Genomic DNA, 23,096 nt, shown 5'->3' on the forward strand with positions numbered 1-23,096 from the left:
TTTTGTACGATCAATTTTATTTTTTTAAATTTTTTTTGAAAAAACAATCAAACAACATAAAATATTTTATAAATTTAACAATAATAGTTTCTTTTTTAACATTATTTTATTTTATTTTCACATAAATTTATTATGTATTCTCTTAAAAAATTAAATTAATAAATTTGGAAATTAATTGATGAACCTTCCTCTAATATATTTTTAAAAATAAGTTTTAGATTATTTTATTTTTTAAATTTGATCCTTATGGAAAAAAGAGCCGCGTGTATATTCTGTTGCGGCCTAAAACTGTGTGAAAATAATTATGAAAATAAATTAAATGTGAGGAGCAGAAAATTGAAAGAAAAATAAGATGGGGGAGACGACAAATACTTTTTCACAGAGGAGCTCTCGCGAAATATAGCAGAAGAATCAAAAGCGTATGGAGGAGAAATAGATAACATTTATTATACAATAAGCAGACATAGGAGAGACAGGAAAGAAGAGGTGGTAGAGCGAAGCAACTCAAAAACAGTACATACATACATATATATATATGTATATATTATTATGTAAACGTACATAGACAGCTATAGGTATATTTATTATATGATTTGGTGATTTGGTAGGAGGAGAGGTCAAAATACTGAAATTGAGCGGTTATGGCGATGCGGGACCTTGTAACGGGAGGAGCTGCTTGTGCAGTTCCTGGCTCTTCTTCTTCCTCCAACCCTCTCGGTGCTCTTGCCAACGCTCTTATTGGTTCTTCTTCGAAGACTCAGGTGGGATTTCCTCTTTTATGCCATGTGTAATTTCTTTCTGCTAAGAAAAATTGCTTATTAAGAGTGAATTATGTTCAATTGGTGAGCAGGATAGGCTCAAGGAGATTCCTACAGCCACGTCCTCCGGTTCTGGGGCTCAATTCTACTCACCCGCCGATGAGCAACTCACATCACTTCCTGGTTCCGAGTTCGATCAGCCATTTCTGCAACCAAAAGCCCAGGTTTTTCTTCATCTTTGTCTACAAAACCTACTTGTATTTCTTCTATCTTGGACTTATAATTAACTTCCTTATGGTCTTATAATTGTCAGGGCTCAGAGTTTCTTCGTGGCTTTCGTTCTGCCGATAAGAATGGACTGGCTGATGCGTGGGATGAGATACAGCATCAGCGCATCCCTGAAATGCCCCCCATTTACGACCGCGCTCCTGCTGCTCAGCTTCCCCCCACCTTCGACGGTCTCTCTTCTAATATCTCTTTCATATTCTGCTATTCTTTCTCCTTTTGCTTCTCTATTACAAGCTTGTGATGCTTAGACATGATTGCTTTGGTATCTTTGAAGTTCAGGACCTTTTAAGAGACTAAATTTATTATAATGAATACCCGATATGCTATCTGTTGCATTGAATGTCTTCATCAGTTTCAGCCTTTGCATTATAGTACTTTCTCTTTTGTGATTTGTCCATAGGTAGGGAGGGTAATGGCAGATAAACCTGGAGTAAGAAACCTGGTAACATGGATTTTAGCATATTTGGGCAGTTGAAGATCACGTTTCTTTGTTGTAGCTTCTTTCCATTTGACTGCTAACCACTTGAGGGCTTTCTCCCCCACCATAAAAACCAAACTGGCCCTGCTGGCATTGATCTCTTGTGTAAGAAATGAGGATTATTCTTACAATTGAATAGCTTTCCTCTTCGGTTACTTTTTGCAGGACCCCCACAAAGAGTGTTGTCAAGTTTTTTGCACTCATTTGTTGACAGTAGCCGTGCAGGAGTTCCTTTTCGTCCAGCACCACTTCCGTTATTAGGGTTGTCTGAAGGTGACAAACAATGCATACGGGACCGTAGTAGTATAATGGCCCGACACTTTTTTGCCGATAAGAGTGACGAGTTTATCAATGCTCAGGTTGGTGAACATTCTTTGTTTCACTATATCTGTATACTAATGTTGTTTATGGTTTGGGTATGAATGGATTTAAGGTCACTTGTATTTCTACTGCTTTAAAAATTTGTTAGGCTGGTTTTTCTTGCCAATTTTCCCTTGGAATTGCTGTGGTAGACATATTTCGAATGACAATCATCTCTTAACGATTTAAGGGGTGAAGTATGGCTTTTAGAATCAAAACTTCCCTGACTTTGCACTACTATGGAAAAACTTCTAGACTGCTTTTATCAAATTGTAGATTCTCAACTGGTTTTTATAGAATATGTATTTATAATTTTCTATGCCTCTTTTTACTTCATGGATAGTTGCTATAGCATGTATTGACTTTTATTTTTCTAGGTAAATGCACTACTGTTGTCTCTTGAAATTGACAATGATGTCCGAGCAAGGGGACCTGTTCCTGGGAGATATCGGGAGCTGGAGGATTATTGGAATGAGTCCCAGGGTATAATCACACCTGGTGCTCATGCTGCAGATAGGTGGATATCTGAGTTTAACCAGCATAGGGCAGACCATAGTAATCCTGATGCTTGGGTCAACTCATTTGAAAAACAACATGGTACCAATGGTTGGGCCTCAGAATTCGAGCAGGTAAAGCTACTTGTTGGCTAAAACTAAAGTCTTCTTAATTTCTGGAGTTTAACATCATTTCAAGCTTCTGGTCCCTCAGTTAAAGGTTGGGTTCAAAGCCATTGGTTTAATTTCTGTTAGCAAATCATAATTTGGAGTATTATCTAGGATTACAAGGTAGAACATTTGGGGGTTTTACAATGACTATCAGCAATGGAGGGGCTAATTTTTTGTGCCACTCAGTTTTGGGGTTTTAGTCCCTTTATCTCCATCAATCTTGACATTTATAGCTGTAGAGTTAACTATTATACTTGACTAACATGCTACTACCTCCCTGCTTAGGCTTGTAATTACTTTTCTAATTGCAGACTGTTGTGATGATATAACATTGCCTTCTTTTTTTCCCCCCTCCATTCTTTTTAATAAATTCTTTATTTCTGACAGGAACAGTCTCAGCTGATGCCATTGAACCATATCAATAGTGCAAATATCCCAAACTTAGCTGCAATGGAGCAGACTCGGATGCTTGCGCACACATTGGCTCAAAATAATGACCCTAAATTTCAGGTTTTTATGTCTTTTCATGACATAAACATATGCATTCTTTCTCAAACTATGAAGTGTTTTGGGTGTTGCAAGGCAATATGTGAATAAGTTTGGTATTCCTGGTTTGAGTGATTAATTAGGTAACGGGAATTTTCTACTTGTTTCTGCGGTAACATCTGTATAGCGCATGATCTTGACGGCCCAAGGAACTGTTAGAAGTGATGGGGAATAAATGAAGAGTATAATGGAGCATTTTTTTTTTCTTTAATTATAAAGAAAAAATTGTTTCTAATTTTGTAGGATGTTGGAAAAGGTAGCTGTAAAGCTATTATGTATTATGATTTTTTTTGGAAGTACCAATTATGTACTAAGATAAACCAAACAGAATAGTACAATAACCTGTTTCTTTTCTTTTCTTTTATTTACCAAGTTTCAGTTATCTAAACAAGGAAATCACTTCCTTTCCTTTAAAAACCATGCTATTCCTTCTTTTTCTTTCCTTTCCTCTCCTCTATTAATTTTTATTCGGATATTAAATTTGGGAGTGTAGCCGGTGCTTAAATAAGATCGTATTATTTCTGTTTGAGATTTTAGGTTAATCTATCATTGATGATTGTGAATCTAAATTAAGGGATTTAGAATACTGAAATTGGAGGACTGCAGTTTGTTTTGTCTTCTATTCTCCCTAGACTCTCTATGTATAGGCTTTTGTCCAATTTGAAGTTGAGGTAATTAGCCTATATCAGTAATCTGTTTAGCGTGCTTTTTGATAGTCAGCAGTTGTTTGTATTTTGAGGTTCTGGGTAGATGTCAGGGGTCAGGATACAGTGGCCAGGAGATCCACCCAGCACAAAGGCCCATGAAAAGCCATTTCCAGCCTATTACATCTTTGCACACCTTTTACCAGATGCAATGTGCAAGATGGCTCCAAGATCCCTTTTTGGTAGGACCATTGGACGGGTGATTGTCTCTTAGTACATAATTTCCCTGTTTACTTCAGATTTCTCATGCCATAAAATGCCAACTAACCAGTTTTCTCCATCACCGTTGGCAATGTAAGTTGGAACTTACCCTTTTTTCCGAAACTTGGATGACAGAAACTGAAGAACTCATCACTCTTTTAAGCCTTTTTAGAATCCTTCCAGCCATCGCAACAGCCAGATACTAGGATATGCTCTCTAGATAGATTTGGCCACATTTCATTGTACATATTTGATTGTTATCACAACCTTTTTCCAAGGCTTTACGGCAAGTCAATGATCCTTCAAAAGGTGACGCTGTTTGCATGGATTGTAGTTTTGAATTAAAGACCAATGAGCTGTTCCAAGCTTGAAAAACTTAATCGAGCTTTGTCTCCAGGCATATGTGTGATGTGCCATAAAGGAGGGGAAATACATAACCATTTCTTCCTTCAATGTTGAGGTGGCCTAGAGATTATGGATGAGGTTGTATGACACATTTAACCTTCCTTGGATAGTGCATCCATCATTGGAATATTTTATATACCCTAGCATTAGAGGAGTTGAGTTCTGAAGAAAGCCCGACTTTATGGCAAGGAGCATTGTTCACAAGCCTATGGACTATTTGGCGGGAAAGAAGGCAATATATTTTTTATAATCGATTTTTTCTGGTTGATATATTGTGGGAGAAAATGACTTTTTTGGCATCCATATGGGCCAAGGGTTATGGACAAGTTTATGATATTTCTCTTACTATCCTTCACACAAATTGGGAAGCAATTATCACCTGATGACCATGGTTCTTTCTTGGCCTGGGTGCTGTTTTTTTGTTCTTTGTTTATTTAGCTTCTTTCTCAGTTGGATATCTTATCTGCTGGTTTTATATTACTCGCTTCTCTATCTTAACAAAGTTTTCTTCTCTATATAAAAAAAAGCAAATATCAAATTTAACATCATGCATGCATGTATCTCAAGTCTATATTAAATCTTAATTAAGTGTTTTGGTACATGCAGAATTCAAAGTTTCTTCAATTTGTTTCAAAGATGAGTCGCGGTGAACTTATCATTGATGACAATCAGGTCAAACCGGCTACTACATCGGGGGATTGGGCAACTGAATATCAACAACAGTATAATGGGCCTTCTACTTGGGCCGATGAATTTACACGTGCTGAGGCAAGTACAAAATTTTGTGAAAGCATACTTTTCCTATGTCGACTCTATTATCAAAATAAATGCTTGAGGATATATCACTACGTTTTTTTATAGAAAAAAGTATAATATATGTATAAAATAAATATTTTTATATATAGGTGGCAACCGCTTGGTGCTCGTTAATATACTTTAATACTTTTTATTTCAAAAAAATTATGTGTAAATAGCACAAAAAAAGATGCGATCCATATATAAAATTATTTACAGTTCAACCAAAATATCAATTAAGTCCTCCAAATCCTCTTTAGACTATAGCAGGTGACCCTTGATAAAGGCCTAAAGACTTGGAATCAAGAATATTTAATTTTGTCAAAGGAGAATTTTATCTCTTTGAAAGCCCTTTTGTTATGGATGTATTTATAAGGTTTAAATAAGAAGTTGAAGTTCAATTAAATATTGAACACTAATTAGTATTAGATTCGTAAAGTAAATAGTAAACATGGAATCATAATTAGTATTAAATTCTTAAATAACTTATACTTTCTCATTAATATTGGATTTCTAAATAGTATAGGATTTCTAATATTTAAATCGAGTATTTCTAATTAGATTAAATTTTTTAAATAAAATTTATAACATACATATAAAGGGGTATGCTTGTTATTAATAAAGATAAGTTAGAATATTATTTTAAATTACGAGATTGGAGCTCTTTCTAACAAAGTCTAAGGTTGCAGCTCTCTTTGATGAGCTGTAATGTATTTCCACAAAATAGGTTGTTCAAGGAATTGTAATAAAGAGAAGAACTAGATTTTGGAACTGAAAATTCTAGAGAACCTCCCAGTGATAAGATCCTGGTCTTGGGAGAAGAACACCTCTCGTTCCTCTTTTTTCAAAGTACTTAAAAGTAGCCAGAGGAATAAGCTATACAATTTGCTTATAATTTTAGATGCCTTTCTGCACCCAAACACTGCTAGCTATGACCCAACTCAAACCCAGAAGGTTGAAAATGAACACTAGAGATGATGAGCATATGGACATGAGAGGAAGATTTGGTTATGTGTCTTTGCATTCTCCTCACACAAATAACTTCCGTTTACTGGGATTTTACCCCTCATGATGAGTTTGTCTAGTGTAAGAATTTGTTCTCATGCAAAATCGCATGCAAAAAAGCCTTCTTAGGAGTTGCTATCATAGAAGCCAACGACATACAATAACTCCCTTATGAACATATCTTACAACTTTTATTGTATTGTGTTATTCAAAAAACAACTCTTCTCAAAATCTCAAAAAACGCCTAGTTAGATCCCATTTTAGCTGAGGATTCATATGTTTTCAGAGGCTCCGACCACAAGAGACAAGGAGCGGAGAGCTTCCACTCCCCTCCCTCTCCGAACCCAACTCTTTCAGATGTTGGTTTTAAGGAGTTATTGTCATTCTCAAAAGTCAGCCTAACCTAAGAGCAAACATATTAAGCATTCCACTTATTAAATAATCTTGATAGGAAATTTTTCCACATCAATCTTGATGGGAAATTTTTGCTACCTATCTAACTTCTAGTCAAATGACGTTACTGAAAAGATCCTCCTAAGGCTAAGGTTCCATATTATTCATCTTTAGCACCCTAAAGAGCCACATCTGAGAGAAGGAAGTGAGAAGACTTGTGTATTAATTAATCTCCTAGTCATTAAAGTTCCTAGTTATTCGACAACCTATTTGCTCAGATAATTGAATCCCACAAAGGAATCCTTAACCTATTCTCGAGCTAAGGCAAAAATAGTAGGGATTTGTTGAGATAGGGGCCCACCCTCGAACAAATCATCTTTTTAGAAGCTTACCTTTGCATCGGACCCCAACCTCCACTTAATGTGCCTTGAGAAAGTGTCTCTGCCCATATTAATTTTCTTCCATAACCGAACACCATGTGGCCTTCGTGGATATTTTACAAGTCAGCCAGCTTTATCTAGCCCGAATTTGGCCGCTATCACTATCTTCCACAGGCTATCCCTCTCCTCAAGAATCTTCACAGCCACTTATCTTGAAGATCTAAGTTGAATTCTACCAAGCATCTCGCTCTTAGCCCTCCCTTCTGAAGCGGACATTTCACTAGGTTGCTAGCCAGTAAGTGATATCACTTTTTTTTCATTAGAATCCCTCGATAAGAATCTAAGTTGAATTGCCTTCAACCTTTTTGTCACATTCATAGGGATAGTGGTCGAGGACACGCAGTGAATAGGAAATAAGCCAAGACAATCTCGATCAGAGTCAACCTGTTGTCTTTATAAAATAAACCCCTCTTTCACCCAGCGAACCGAGCTTCAGCACATTACCTCTTATGACCGTGGACAGTAGCAATGACAATCTTGTGTGGGAACAATACAAGAGCATTGACCAAGTTAGAAGACGTGGGCGCTAGTTTCTTGCTTAGACAGATTTGGAAGGTTAAAGTTCCGCCGTGTGTATCTTGTTTTTGTATGGGAGGCTGGTAGGAAGTGCATCTTGACGATCGACAAGTTAATGAGACGGGGAAAGGTAATGCTGAATGCATGTTATCTTTGCAAAAGGACCAAGGAGACTTGTAACCATGTGCTTCTATGGTGTCTGGTGGTGTATAGATTTTGGACTATGGTGTATGAGCTTTTAGGAATCAATTGGGTAATAGCTAGCTCGGCTTGAGATGAATCTTTTGTGTGGACTCGAAAGAGATGAACAGAAGAGCGCTTGAAGACATATATGTTGTTAATTATTTTGACTTGATTAAAAAGAGGTGGTTCTAAATCCTTGGATTTTTGTTATTTGGTCATCTCTAAACTCAATGGAGGATTTAGAGAATCTTACTGATATTTTGTTAGATTTGTAAATACTTTATATACGGTTTGGCTCTCCTTAGTGGCACATATTAATACACTTTTCACCCTTTATATTTCAAAAAAAGAAATTAATTGCAATAGGGCTTGTTGAGCTATTATTTGAGAAGGGGTAGTTGAACTGAGTATCCATGTTTTTGAATATTCATGTTCTCAAGTCATGTCTTGATTTATTCTCAATGATCAGTTTGCCATTACTTATGCTCCTAATGTTTACTGGTTTTTAGCTCTCAAATGGACCAGATCAGTGGGTGAATGAGTTTTCTACTGAGAGGGAGCTTCATAGTTCAGGTGATGATCAATGGGTAAATGAGTTCTCAAAGTTACATGTTAATGACTGGGCAGAAGAATTTGGGCGTCAGGTTGATGAAGGAGTTTTGGGTGATGATTCAGCTGATAATTGGGCAACTGCTTATGATGAGTAAGTCCATTTGACTTGTTAAATACATAATTCATTGCTAACTGCATTTATTTATTTATTCTTTTTGTTCACCCCATATCCCAAGTTTGTGTCCAAAATTAACCTTTGTATACTCAGCCTGTTGCTATTAAGTATGTAGCAACCACTCAGAAATTATTGTTAGTCTGGGTGGACCTTTTGTCATTTCCTTTTGATATATGTTTATTTCTATCTTGCATTTTTTGTTTATTTTGTGTTCCTTTATTGTTCGAATTTGGGTGCAAATGTCAAGTTTGGGTATGGATCATGTCCAACTTGATAGTTTTTGTTGTCAAGGATACCAGGACTCTATGTATAAGAGTTCATAAATCGGTACGGGTATTTGGATTCTTTGGTATGAAAGGTAATGAGTAATATAAGTTATGAGGAAGCCTATTTCAAAAAAAAAAAAAAAAAAATTATTAGGAAGCCATGATGCTGTTACATACAAAATATTCTTTGGCACAAAAAGAAGCAGAACCATATTGATTTTAGTATTTATTATCCGAAAACATTCAAGAACATGTGTTTCCCTTATGGGTCTTTTTCAACATTTAATATAAGAGTCTTTGTCCACAGACTTACTATTATCACATATGATAACTTCTAGTTTTAGATTATTAACTTTTGGCATGCACCTCAAGTGTGGGACACAGTTTCCATACCCGCAGCAATTTTATGTCATGTTTGACACAGATATTGCACTGAAACCGAAGAGTTTGGGCGACATAGTTGCATTCTGCGTTGTACCCATTATCTACATGGGTCCCTAAAGGATTGCATGCCGTTATTTCTGGCTCCATTTTTTCTGTAGGAATTATTTTTTAATGGCTGAATAAAATATTTCTAACCAACTGTGGTTCCCTGGTCACAATCATCTATCTCATAATGCAGGTTAACTAGCAGGCTCAAATTCTTTCATTTTTCTGTCTGAGACTTTAATTTCTTTCTATTTAAACCTATCTGTTTGTATTGTAGCTTTGTCAACGAGCAAGTTGCCAAGAGGCAGTCAGATGCATCAAGGGGTGTCTATGTCTTTTCTGATATGAATCCTTACGTTGGTCACCCTAATCCCCTAAAAGAAGGCCAGGAACTGTTTCGCAAAGGGCTTTTAAGTGAAGCAGTCCTTGCTTTAGAGGCTGAGGTTCTGAAAAGCCCTGATAATGCTGAAGGTTGGAGACTACTTGGGATCACCCATGCAGAGAATGATGATGATCAACAGGTTACTGTACTTTCCTGTTTAGTTTTCTGTTGGAGAATAAATCTGTATCTTTACTGTTAAATAGATTTCTCTCATAATCTGTTGCTACCTGGTTGAGTCATTGCTAATATTGCTTCCTCATAATTGATGGTTTTGAAATTTTACATATGGTCTATTAGTTAAATGTCCTTTCATATATTGCTGCATGTTGAATACCTTGCAGAGCCTCTTGTGAGAATCTGTAGGATGCATTAAAGCAATTTTTTAGAAAGAAGCTCGTGAATTTTGCCCCCCCCCAAAAATAAAATCTCATTGTGGATGTTGTTTCAGACATATCTTATACTTTTTCTTTGCTATATCTCTTGGAGCATTGAGTAGTGAGTACTTTGGATGCTTTGAACAGATAGGGTATTTGTGAGTGTTTTCTAGTAATTCAAATAATTCATTTGTTTAAAAAATTACTGGAGTATAGAGGGGAAAGATAACTGAAACCGAGGATAAGATATCCTTTTAAAGCCTCCTGCAAGCAGAAGGCGAAACAACAAGAACAATCAAAGGAAATTAATACAAAATGCACACCCCACATACCAAAAAGCAAGAATATCTGTGAAGTAATGATAAGCTTTTACCCGTAGAAAAGGGAAAAAGGTCATCCTTTTCAAATGGGAAGAAACAGTCTTAAAAATCCTACAAGTTCCCTCCAACCACAACACCCACAAGCACACAAACAAGGCTCCTTTTTAGCTGATCTTAGCATGCTTTCTCACCCAGAGGTGCAGATTCGAGCTTATGGAGCAGTCTAACAAAACTGGAGCAGTCCATACCAACTCAAAAGTATCGAACAACTAACTAATAGGCTTTAAAAACTGATGGATATCTCTGCTGTCTTCCGTGTTAGAAAGTCAGTTTCGGTTATAGCCTTCTAGAAGTCTTGTATACATTAAATTATATGGAAAAAAAGAGTATCAAACAATTTATTCCACAAATTCCAAGCTGCATTACAACGAAGGAAGAGATAATCATGAGTCTTTCCTTACCTAAAATACATAACAAAAATATCTAGTGAGAGAATGCAACTAGGATTGCGAACTTTCAGCAACTCATGAGTGTTAAATCTGTTAAAAACAACAGTCCAAGCAAAAACCTTAATCTTAAACAGAATCTTCACTTTCTAGAACAAATTAGTAAATGAAATATGATAGCAATTAGGGTTATGGGTAATATTGTCAAGAAGTCTAAGGTTGGAATCCTGCTATCATCAGGCAGGTGAAAGTAATTTTCTGATAAACTCAACAAGGCTAGCATTTAAATGGTCTTCTTATTATTAAAATATCCGGAAAAAGTTCAAGCCAAGATGCATCAGGCGGTTAATAAAGTTGGAAACTGGAGCATAACAAGAGGAGATATTATAAAGAGGACGAAACGGTTGGCTAAATGACTATCACCAATTCAAAGATCCTTCCTGAACAAAATGAGTGATCCGTATCTCATTCTTAGATGGCAAAAGGGGTAGAAAGATCATAAAGAGAAGAAATGGCCTTCAAAGGCTTTTTTAAGTAATGGAATTTCTGGCACCAGAATCGTTTGATGTGCATTATTTTCTGCCTTTAATTTATATATTCTTCATGAGGATGTGCATTTAAAATTTGTGAAAAGATTTTTTATTGTCAGTGATTACAATTTCAAATGATAACATATTGATGGTAAATACTAATGCAGGCTATTGCTGCAATGATGCGAGCCCAAGAGGCTGATCCTACAAATCTGGAAGTTCTTTTGGCTCTTGGTGTGAGTCATACAAATGGTTAGTAATTTCTTATAGGAAGACATCTTCATTTTATTTTGTATGATCCTGTAGTTAGTTATGAAAAGTGCATTTCCATTTGAAGATGAGTTTTGCATTAGAATGCCTGGTTTTATAGTTGGTAATTGTATGTTTCCTAAAATTTGCAGAATTGGAGCAGGCATCTGCATTGAAATATTTGTATGGATGGCTATGCAATCACCCAAAGTACGGAACACTTGCACCTCCGGAGCTTTCTGATTCTTTATACTATGCTGACGTAAGTGCTAATTTTTTTTGCATGTGTTTTCTTAAGCAAACTACGAATCATTCAGCCTTCCGGGCGACTGCCCTCCAGAATGACTAGTGCTGTTATTACCCCTGCAATATGGAAGAACTTTATTTCTTAAAGAATTTAATAGAGGAAATAATTCTTCTGCTTATCATTTCCATTCACCAAAGGTGTGTATATATACAGCCTAAATTCTAACAAACTCCTAATAGAATTATGGGGAGGAAATAACAAAATTGGTTATTTTTCACCAACTTTGTGACTGCCTCTGTTTACTGTAGAAAATAGAAAATGTATAGCTAATATACTTATTTTAAATAAAATGAAAATAGCTGGAAAAATAAGCCTAAGTAATTTGGAATTTATTCCCTTATTTTCTACACTTCCCCTCAATTTAGTTTACATATATGTTTAGTAAACTTAGATTGGATATTATGTCATCAAAGTTTATTTTAGGTAGAGATTTTGTTAGAATATCTGCAATCTGTTGATTCGTTGGAATGTACATAAGAGAAATAGTTCCATCTTCTAATTTTTCTTTGATAAAATGGCGGTCGATCTCTACATGTTTAGTTCTATCATGGTGTACTGGGTTTTTGGCCATATTGATAGTTGATTGGTTGTCGCACCATACTTTTAGATGCATATTGTTAAGGGCTCTTAATTCTTCAAGTATCATCTTTAACCATACACCTTCACAAATACCATGAGCAAGCGCCTTACATTCAGATTCTGCACTGCTGCGAGATACAACCGACTGTTTCTTGCTTATCCAAGTAATCAGGTTACCCCAAATGTAGGTACAATATCCTGATGTAGATCTTTTGTCATCTATAGAACCTGCCCAATTTGCATCAGTGTAAATTTTAACTCTTTTCTTTTTGTCTTCTGAAAGAATAATTTTTGTCTTGAAGTCGTCTTGAGATACCTTAGAATTCGATACACGACTCTCATGTGATCTTCAGTTGGCTGATTCATGAACTGGCTTACTATACTATGGTCTTGTATGTGCTAAGTAGATAAGTTTCCCAACAAGTCTCTGGTATATTCCTTTGTCAATTATTTTATCACTGATTATGGATCCAAGTTTAATAACTGAATCCATCGGGGTGTTAACGGGCTTACTTCCTAGCATCCCAATCTCCTTTAGGAGATTCAGAACGTACTTTCGTTGAGATACTGAGATCCCCTTTTTGGATCTAGCCACTTCCATATTGAGGAAGTGTTTCAATATTCAAAAATCTTTTATTTCAAATTCTCTGGCCAGGAATACTTTGAATTTCTGAATTTTCTCAAAGTGATCTCCTGTAAGAATGATATTATCAACATATACAATCAAAATAGCTTTCTTACCTGAGATGCAGTGTTTAACAAACAGTGTATAATCGGATTGACATTGTTCATATTTTTCATACTTTACGGCTCTTGTGAATTTATCAAACCACGCTCTTGGAGATTGTTTTAGGTCATAGAGTGATTTTTTCAGTTTATACACTTTCTGAGGATTGTCTATTAGTTCAAACCCTGGTGGTATATTTATATACACTTATTCTTCCAAATCGCCATTAAGGAATGCATTTTTTACATCTAGTTGATAAAGTGGCCAGTTAAGATTAGATGTAAGTGAAAGAAGTACCTAAATAGTATTGTGCTTGACAACCAGTACAAACATCTCCAGATAGTTTATACTATATGATTAAGTATAACCTTTGGCCACCAGGCAGGCCTTAAACCGATTCACACTCCCATTCGAGTTATATTTGGTTGTAAAGACCCATTTGCACCCCACTTGACGCTTTCTTGGAGGTAGATCAGTTAGCTTCCATGTCTTATTTTTTTCAAGTGCCTTGTTCTCATCTAGGACATCTATCTTCCATTATGGAATTTCTAAAGCCTCATGTATTGTTCTGGGCTCTAATGAGCTGCTGGCTATCCTGCACACAAAAGTATAATGTTCCGAGGACAATTTATCTAATGAAACATAGTCCTGTATAGGATGTTTGGTGCATGTCCGAGTACCCTTCCTCAAAGCAATAGGAATATCAGAATCAAGAGTTGGTATACAGATTACATTACCTGAATCAGGAGTGGATTCATGGTAGTGCTTGGATGATTCTGGTGCTTTTCCTTTGTTTCTTCTCGTATAGACACGTAACTCACTCGTTGCAGGTAATGTGTTTTCTGTAACTGGTTTTGGCTCAGGTTTCTTTTGTGAGGTTTTGGGTTCAAGTTCCAAGGAAGGTTTGTCTGGTGGTGGATTTTGTGAGTACAGAGGAGATACACTCACATCCCACAATTGATATTTTAGAATGAATGTCTCCCCCTGAATATTAATAATAGGATAAATGGTTGGTTTTCAAAAAATGTGACGTCCATTGTATTATAAAAACGGTAAGATTCCGGAACTAGACATTTGTATCTTTTTTATTAGTAGAGTACCCAATAAAAATACGCTTTATTGCTTTTGGGTCTAATTTTCCACGAAAATGTTTATGAACATGGACATATGCTGAACAAACAAAGTAAGTGGCAAAGTGTTTAAGATGTGTGAATCAGGAAAGACATTTGAGAGAATAGTGTAGGGTGATTGAAACTGTAAAATACGGGAGGGTATCCAATTAATCAAATAGGTAGCTGAAAGAACAACCTCTCCCCAAAGAAATTTTGGGACATGGGTGGTGAACATAAGTGATCTGGCAACCTCAAGGATATGTTTATTTTTCCTTTCAGTTATACCATTTTGCTGTGGAATATGGACACATGAGTTTTGATGAATAATGCCATGTTCAGTAAAATATTTTTCAAGGGTAATTTCAAAATATTCACAAGTATTGTCGGATTTCAACACTTAAATGGTAGTATGAAATTGGATTTGAATCATTGTATGAAATTTTTTAAATAGAGATCCCACTTTAGATTTTTCTTTCATGAAAAATACGCAGGTGATTCTTGTATGATCATCAGTGAAAGATACAAACTATCTAGTTCCGAAAATGTTGGAAACCCTGGACGTACCCCATACATCACTGTGAATTAATGTTTGAGGGTTTGTATGGTAAATTAGGAAATGAACTTTGAGTATGTTTAAAAAATTGACATACTTTACAATGTAATAAAACTGGATCTTTTTCTTTAAATAGTAATGGGAACATCTTTTTCAAGTACATGAAATTTGGATGTCCTACTTTATAGTGCCACAACATAATATCATGATCATTATTTAAATAGAAACAAAGTTTGCACATACTGCATTGTGAGCTTGTCTTTAGAAGCATTGATTTGAAGCAAATATAATCCTGAGCTCATTCTAGCACTGCCAATCGTCCTCCCCGAGTCCAAGTCTTGAAAATTACACATATTATAAACAAATTTTGCACCACATTTCAAATCTTTACATAGCTTGCTGACTGATAATAAATTACAGTCCAAATTTGGAACATAGAGAACTGAACAGAGAGTCAAATTTGAAGACAATTTTACGGAACTCATTCTAGCAACTTTTGAGAGAGAACCATCTGCAATTCTGATTGAAAAATCTTCTTTACATCTTCTGTAATTTTGAAATATTGAGGCATCTCCACTCATATGGTCAGATGCTCCAGAGTTTATTATCCACACCTGCCCTTTGTTTTTCAAAAAAACATACAAGCCAAGAATATTGCCTCTGTGTGCCACAGAGGCACTGACCGGGTAAGATTTCTTGGACAGAATACGTTGGAGGGCTTTCAACTGTTCAGAGGTAAATGAGTCTTTTTCCACTGCATCAGGGGGCATTTCCTCAATAATAACGTGATTCCCTTGATGCTTGCTGGAGCTCTCTGCCTTCGACGTCTTCCACTCACCCGAAGATGGTTTCCAGTCGCTTGGTTTGCCGTGAAGTTTCCAGCAACGATCCCGAGTGTGTCCTAGCTTCCGATAGTGATTGCACCAGGGCCTCGTCTTCTTCGTTCGATTGTCAACAGCTCGGGTCGTGACTGTTGAAGTATTTTCAGTCGGGTGAGTTTGGTCAATCTCTCCCATCATGACCTTCCGACGGCTCTCCTCATGTCGAACCTCAGAAAAAGCTTCCTGAAGGCTCGGCAATGGCTTGGTGCTCAGTACGCTTCCTCGAATCTCATTGAGATTTTTGTTCAACCCTAGCAAAAATTTGAAGACTCACTTCTCTTCAACGAAAGCTTTGAAGCTTTTCGCGTCATCGGGACAGCTCCAACGACAGTCCTCAAAGACATCCATTTGCTGCCAATTACGAATTAGGAGATTGTAATATTGAGTGACACTCACCTCACCTTGTCGAAGGTCATGGAGTGTCGATTCGATTTCGAAAATAGCCGAGGTGTTCTCCTTGCTGGAGTAGAATTCTTGAGCTGCCTTCTAGATTTTGTGGGCAGTTTCATAGAGAAGGAAATTCTCTCCGATTTCAGGAGTCATCGAGGTGATAAGTCAGGACATGACCATATTGTCTTCAATCTCCCATACTTGTGCATTTGAGTTGGACGCTGGAGGAGGCACGAGCTCGTCAGTGAGGTGCCCATAACGCCCTTTTCCGCAGATGAATAAGCGGACAGACGACGACCATTGAAGATAGTTGTTGCCGTCGAGTTTGTGTCCTGTGATACAGGATGATGACATCTCACTCATAGCTCTGGTGGTTGTCGTGTGGTGATAGGAACCAGAGGAAACCTCTGGTGGAAAAGACGGAAGCTTACCTATGGCCATTGGAGACGTTGGCTCAGCAAATATCTATTTTCTTTTAGATCAGGTAAGCTCTGATACTGTAAAAAATTTAATGGAGGAAATAATGCTTTTGCTTATCATTTCCATTCACCAAAGGTGTGTATATATACAGCCTAAATTCTAACAAACTCCTAACAGAATTATGGGTAGGAGGAAATAACAAAATTGGTTATTCTCCACCAACTTTGTGACTATCTCTGTTTACAGCAAAAAACAGAAAATGTATAACTAATATACTTATTTTAAACAAAACGAAAATAGCTGGAAAAATACACCTAACTAATTAGGAATTTATTTCCTTATTTTCTACATTTCTTACATTGAACATTTGTGGTTTTTCTTTGGGACACATGATAGTTGTTTTATTCATTCAGTCATTATCTTTTTCCTGATAATTTTAATTCTTCAAGGTGTGGATAAAAATCTGTTCTTCATGCAGATTGCTAGATTATTCAATGAAGCTGCTCAGATGTCACCTGAGGATGCTGATGTGCACATAGTACTTGGTGTCCTCTACAATTTGTCTAGGGAATATGACAAAGCTATTGCTTCCTTCCAAACAGCTTTAAAGCTGAAGCCAAATGATTATTCTCTTTGGAACAAGTTAGGTGCAACACAAGCCAACAGTGTCCAGAGTGCTGATGCAATATTGGCGTATCAGCAGGTAAGAGCTGCATGTGGATTTCTATTCGTTCTCTTGCTTTTGGATCAATTTTCATTCCATTCTCACTTGGTTCGTTCCTCTAATCTTCATATTAGTCTTGACATGTAAAATTAGAATATGATTTGTATGTTTAATCTCATTTATACCACCACCTTGGATTCTTTGCGTTGGGAATTCAAGTTTTATGAATTTTTTTTTTGAGGTATAAAGTATAAGGTATATATTAACAAAGTACCAAAAAACAGAAGTAGTGTCCATGTACAAAAAAATTACAGTAATGTTAGTGTATTATCTATGACATTTATAAAATGCACATCACTAATAATGTTATGATCTAATAAAATAGATTTAAAATAATGAATCCATCTATCTTTTAATCTATTAGTACTACTTTCAACACTATCAAACTCTACCATTCATCTCTTTCCAAATAACCCAAAAAACAGTTGAAGGGATAAAGTTTGCTCTCTCTCTTTTTACACATAAATCGTCCCAAGCCCAAATCTGCCCCCTATAACCAACCCAACAATAACCTAATCAATCTCCAAAAGACCATAAATCATACACCACAGCTGTAGACAGTAGAACACCACAGTAAAAGATGGTTACATGTTTCCTCCGCCTTCAGACAGCAGTAACAGCTGTTCACCAAAATCTGACGTCTAATTCTCAGCTTGTCAATGGTTAAGATTCTCTCCCAACAAGCCTCCCAAGCAAAAAAGGGAATATGAGGGGGAACCTTGGTTTTCCAAATTGTCGAGAGATAATAAATTGGGAGATTAGTTAAAGTACTTTTAATTAGAGTATATATACATTTTTTAGAAAAGAAACTTCTCTTCCACCCTGCAAGTTTTTTTTTTTCAAACAAGTCGATTACTGGATCCCAAGTAATTTGATCCTTATATTTAGCACCCAACGGAACCTCAAGATACTTGAAAGAAAATTTGACCTCTTTATACCCCAAAATTTTTGCATAAGACTCAACATCATCGCTGCTACTAATTCTAGCCAATTCAAGTTTTATGAATTAAAGTTTCAATTTGAATTTTTATCCCAAAGAATTCAAGGTGGGATACTGAGCGACATCAAACATAGAGCATGGTCCAATTCTATGTGTTAGACTTAATATGAAAACTAGATTTTGGAGAACGAAAACTTTGTTGTTATCCTTTTATTTTCTTTTTCTAAAGGTATAAAAAGTATGAATTAAGTGAGAGTGCAATGAGAATTGAATCAAAATGCAATTTTAGGATCAATCCAGCTGTCATATTGAATTTTATTTTATTTGTTAAGGGTAAATTACAAAATAATTACTTAGGTTTTAAGTATTCTACAAAAATATGACCTGCATATTGAAATTATACAAGAACATGACTTGACGAAACTTAAATGTTAATAAAAGTTAACTCTGTTAAGTTTTATATAAAATTTTCAAAATACCCTGCTTGACTTGTGTATCTCCTCTGGTCACCTTGTTGACTTCTCTTGCCTGGTGAAGCCACAGCTTTAAACTCTGTTGCACAAGACTCTAGCTGCCCAATGTCAAACTTTTGCATTGCGGCTTTTGTTTTTTGCTTCAGCCAAACAAATACTATTTCCTTCATATACCCATATTCCAAAATGTCCTTTAATGAAGCAGGCTGTTGGGCAAGTTCATTTCTTCGAGTAAAAGCTTTGATTTTTCTTGGCAAATCTCATATCCCTGGTAATACCGCTTTTGCTTTGATCTCCCTTGTGATCAGAGACATCTTCTCTTCATTTCTTCTTGGCATATAAAGGTTGGGTAAAGCTTCCAAAGGGTTTCCTGACTACTGTCTATCGACAGCCACAAGCCTTTGTTGGTTAGTTCCATTCACTTTCATATGAGTGGTTCAGGTTCGAGCTTGATTGTGGGAAAAAATATTACAATGAGCCAGATATATATATATATAAGAAAAAAAAACTATAACTATATATATGTCAAATTAGCAATAGACTAGAGATGAAAGAAAAGAAATGAGTTTATTTCATGGTTTTGCTTAATGAAAGAGGAAAGAAATGATGTGCGGTTTGTGCAAACTGTTTTCTTCATTATGTTATTAAAAATCATATAGATATAAATCTTTTGTAAATTTTTTATACATGGGCGGTACTCCCGTTTTGGTACCTTGTTAATATATAGTTTATACTTTTTATTTCAAAAAAAATGAAAAAATCATATAGATGTGCCTTATCCCTCTAAGGAAAAGTGGAGAAAGGAAGATGGTATCTGATTAATTTTTTTAGTCCCTGCTGAAACTTTTCCTTGTTAAATCTGTGTTTGTTAGTGTGTGAAATAAGTAGGATTTGAGTTATTTATCGGGCTCTGCCCCTGGATTTAGTGCATCTTCAAATCTGTGTCATATATGAAATTATTTATAATTCTCTTAAAACCTAATAAAAAAAGTTATAAATTGCATCCAGGGATCTTGCATCTAACTGAGTTTTGAGGGCGTTTAGTATTGCTGAAAAAAATATGGTTAAAACACTAAATGCTCATAAACAATCTCGAGTTCTTAGGTTAGGTATTGGGATAAAAGTGCTTGTTTTTGGGCTACATATGTAAATGATGAATGAATACATTAAAGAGAATAAGCATTCTAGGCCAACATCGAAGAAGTCATAATAGGGTGCTCTTTATTTTTTTTAAATAAAACTCTTTTGTCCATGAGGTCTTCATAAATTTTACCCACCACATGTTTATGTGGTTAGCCTGCCATATGTTCCCCTTTTAGGCAAGGAGTTGTTCTCTCCTAGGCTTATTTTAATTGTAGTTGCATTTAGATGTGCGTATGCTCTTGTTTTGAATAAGATGTGCATATGCTCATATAATTTCTTTTTAGTTCCTCTTTTGGACATTTCTGTTTTAAAGTTTTAACATGAATTTTACTGTTTTTGCGTGTCTATCTATGTTTTAGGCACTAGATTTGAAGCCTAATTATGTCCGTGCATGGGCAAACATGGGAATCAGTTATGCCAATCAGGTTTGTTATCAATAGTACTTCATAAATTCTTCAATTCTCGTGTTGTTTCCCCTATGTGTTAATATTCCAACTATAACAATTCTAGGGCATGTACGAGGATTCAATCCGTTATTATGTGCGCGCCCTGACTATGAATCCCAAGGCAGATAATGCATGGCAATATTTGAGAATTTCTTTAAGGTATGTTGATGACATGCTTTGCTTGCGTTGTATGCAACTCAATACAACAACTTATGTGTCTCTCTGTCCTATTTTTGCAGCTGTGCTTCCAGGAATGACATGTTCGAAGCTTGTGATTCACGGAATCTTGATGTTCTCCAGAAGGAGTTTCCCCTATAATATCTGCATTAGTTTTGGGGTAGTGCATAAATATAAGGAGTAATGTTCCATTGCAGTGGAGTTGGTAGGATTCTGAAACCACTCTTTGGATATATAATACACTCTCTCGAAAGACACGAGACGGCACTTTGTTCCATCAGCTGCTGTTACAAATGTCGCCCCCCATTAAATGGTAAAGTCTGAGCTGGGTAGTGCAGGAAGATTGAAGGTGGTATCATGGAATTCATAAAAATAATTGTTTGAAGCTTCAAATAAATAAATACGGGATGTCCTTTGCTTCTGTAAGTTTAGGGTGTCATTAGAAAGTGGGGAAGGAAAATAAGAATAGGAAGAGGAAGTGGAAGTTGGTGCTTGTTATAACTAATTAAGTAAAGAAACTTTTAAAATATTCATTAACCTTAGGACCTTTTTTATTTCCTTTTCTATAGTCTATGTATTGTATTTAATTTTTGTTTTTTTTGTTTTTTTTCAATGGCGTGTCTGATTTCATACCAGGCTAGTAGGCTGCTTGGTTGGTTGGTTGTTAGGAAAATTATCCTTGTTTCTTCTTCTCTCTCGGTTGGAACAGGAGCATAGCCAGTTCCTAATTTAGGTAGGTTGAATAGATGTTGCTATAGTGTGGAGCATCATTTACTACGGTAAAATTTTTAAGATCTCACAGTAACTACTTCATGTTATGTAGTAAGAAATCACTGCAAAAGGTGGTTACTAAATAAATTTAGTAATTCCTCAATATTATGTGGTAATGAAATTAGTAAACGAGGTGATTACTAATAAAACTTAATATGTTACCGTTAAATATTAAAAAGTTGAGAGAGGGGGGGAGGGGGCATGTAAAGTTTGATAAGGATCGTGTTTTTAAGACTGTAAGATGGGATTTATCTGCCGGGGAATCAACGTGTAAACTGTTGGAAGATTCTGTCTCAATGATTCGGTTTGATGGGAGAGAAGGTAGTAGTACGAGGGGCCAGAAGGTGGGGCAGTGTCAGCCAGCCCTGCCAGCTCTTTGCCTTGGATAGTTTTTTTACTTGAGGAGCACGGCCCCATATTGGCATGTCCCTAGAAACCTCTATACACATCCTGCTCGTGGAAAAATGTTAAGATGATGAGTTTCTGTTCTTCTTATTTTCTTGGTAAAATGATAAAGAAAATTATGTGTGTGTGTATATATATATATATATATATATATATATATGTATAATATCTAAGTACTTAATGACAAAAGAATCATATACACTCGTACTCTGACATTTTATATTAAATAACAAATAAGTAAATAAATAATGTACGTTTCTTCCTGTTCATCCTCGTCTGTTACAGACTGCTGCATCATCCTTGCGCACGCATGTATATAATATGTAAATATGAGTTTGTTTAGCGTCCTCCCAGAAAAATATATACGCCTGTGTGTGTGTATATATATATATATATATATATATATTTCCCAACTCCCAGAAATTTTAAGGAGTTCTCATAAGTAAGAAGAGAGATTGGAAGTTCCCCGAGGCTTCGACGCTGTTCGTTCAGAGGCTTGTATACCTGTTTGGGTGACTTTAATACTAACATGTTAGTGATCTCACAACGTACTTTTAGAATATCTGTTGCCTTTGAGAAGTTTTGTAGGGAAGATTAGTGTGGTTATAGACTTTTTTGTATGAATTTTTATATAATGATGGGTGATAGTCCCAGTGACTTGCTATAGTTTGTGTGTGTTACATTTGAAGTAGAAGATACATGGGATCCAAACTTCTTTTAGGGTTCAAGCTCAGAGCACGATAATCCTATCTAAGAACATTTCTTGTTTTCTCGAGGACCTGTATATTTATTCACCGTCAGTCTTCAAATATTCCCCTATAAATTTGCAAGTTCATTTTTTTTCATTAAGCATAATAGATAAAATAAATAAATAAATGAATACTATTAATAAATTTTTTGAAACTTAGGGGAATTGAATAAGTTTTGGGTGTAAATTAAATGGAAATTTTTAATGTTTGGATATAATTATATAAGTCAATAATTTTTGAAAACAACAAATATATATATATATATATATATGTAAGTTAGAATTCAATCTATTAACAAACAAATAATAGTTAAATATATATCACATGACTTAACAAACAAAAACATAATAAGCAATTTTATTTGAAAATCACAAAAAGATAAGAATTTTATTTTACATACTAAAGATTAAAAGTAAGCAAACAGCAATAGAATGAGAAGAGCAAGTGCCTATGAAATATAATAATTAAAATTGTCACGCATAATTCACTTAATATTCACTTAATATGTATATAGAGAGAGAGAGAGATAGATATCTATATAGGGAGAGAGAGAGAGAGAGAGCAGTAGCAGTAGTAGTTTCTCTCAAGAGCTGGTGCACAGAAAGAGAAGTCAAACGTACATTTATGGCACGCTGAGATGAATTAAAAACTTTGAGGTAGCCCTACCCATTAAATTATATATGTATATATATATATATATAATATGTATATAAGAGCAAGGAAGATACCCAACTGCTACTCCCATAAAAACCATCATTTATTTATTAGGTGTGCTTCTGTACGTAAGGGGAATATCCGCAAAGCAACAGCATATCAATCTCTGTTTACTAAAATCTCTT

The 23,096-nt window shown here is 35.6% G+C and overlaps 1 protein-coding gene across 4 annotated transcripts; it reads left to right on the plus strand.

Annotated features, from left to right (window-relative positions):
* The first annotated feature begins 334 nt into the window (after nucleotides 1-334).
* Nucleotides 335-20,874, plus strand: PEX5 (peroxin 5). Of its 4 annotated transcripts, none has more exons than XM_088218847.1 (16): nucleotides 336-513; nucleotides 609-761; nucleotides 851-982; nucleotides 1,072-1,216; nucleotides 1,690-1,883; nucleotides 2,262-2,513; nucleotides 2,937-3,059; nucleotides 5,012-5,173; nucleotides 8,247-8,440; nucleotides 9,437-9,680; nucleotides 11,379-11,463; nucleotides 11,613-11,722; nucleotides 16,908-17,132; nucleotides 20,069-20,134; nucleotides 20,220-20,314; nucleotides 20,395-20,874. In XM_088218847.1, the coding sequence occupies exons 2-16, from the start codon at nucleotides 642-644 to the stop codon at nucleotides 20,471-20,473; spliced, it is 2,226 nt and encodes a 741-aa protein (XP_088074973.1). In that variant the 5' UTR covers nucleotides 336-513; nucleotides 609-641; the 3' UTR covers nucleotides 20,474-20,874. The 4 variants fall into 4 exon arrangements, with proteins under 4 accessions (XP_088074975.1, XP_088074973.1, XP_088074974.1 ...); XM_088218848.1 differs by having other exon boundaries at nucleotides 336-486; XM_088218849.1 differs by having other exon boundaries at nucleotides 335-761; nucleotides 2,943-3,059.
* Nucleotides 20,875-23,096: the final 2,222 nt, after the last annotated feature.

This window comes from Carica papaya, chromosome 4 (assembly GCF_054855325.1).
Source record: "Carica papaya isolate Zhongbai chromosome 4, ASM5485532v1, whole genome shotgun sequence".
Taxonomy (NCBI): domain Eukaryota; kingdom Viridiplantae; phylum Streptophyta; class Magnoliopsida; order Brassicales; family Caricaceae; genus Carica; species Carica papaya.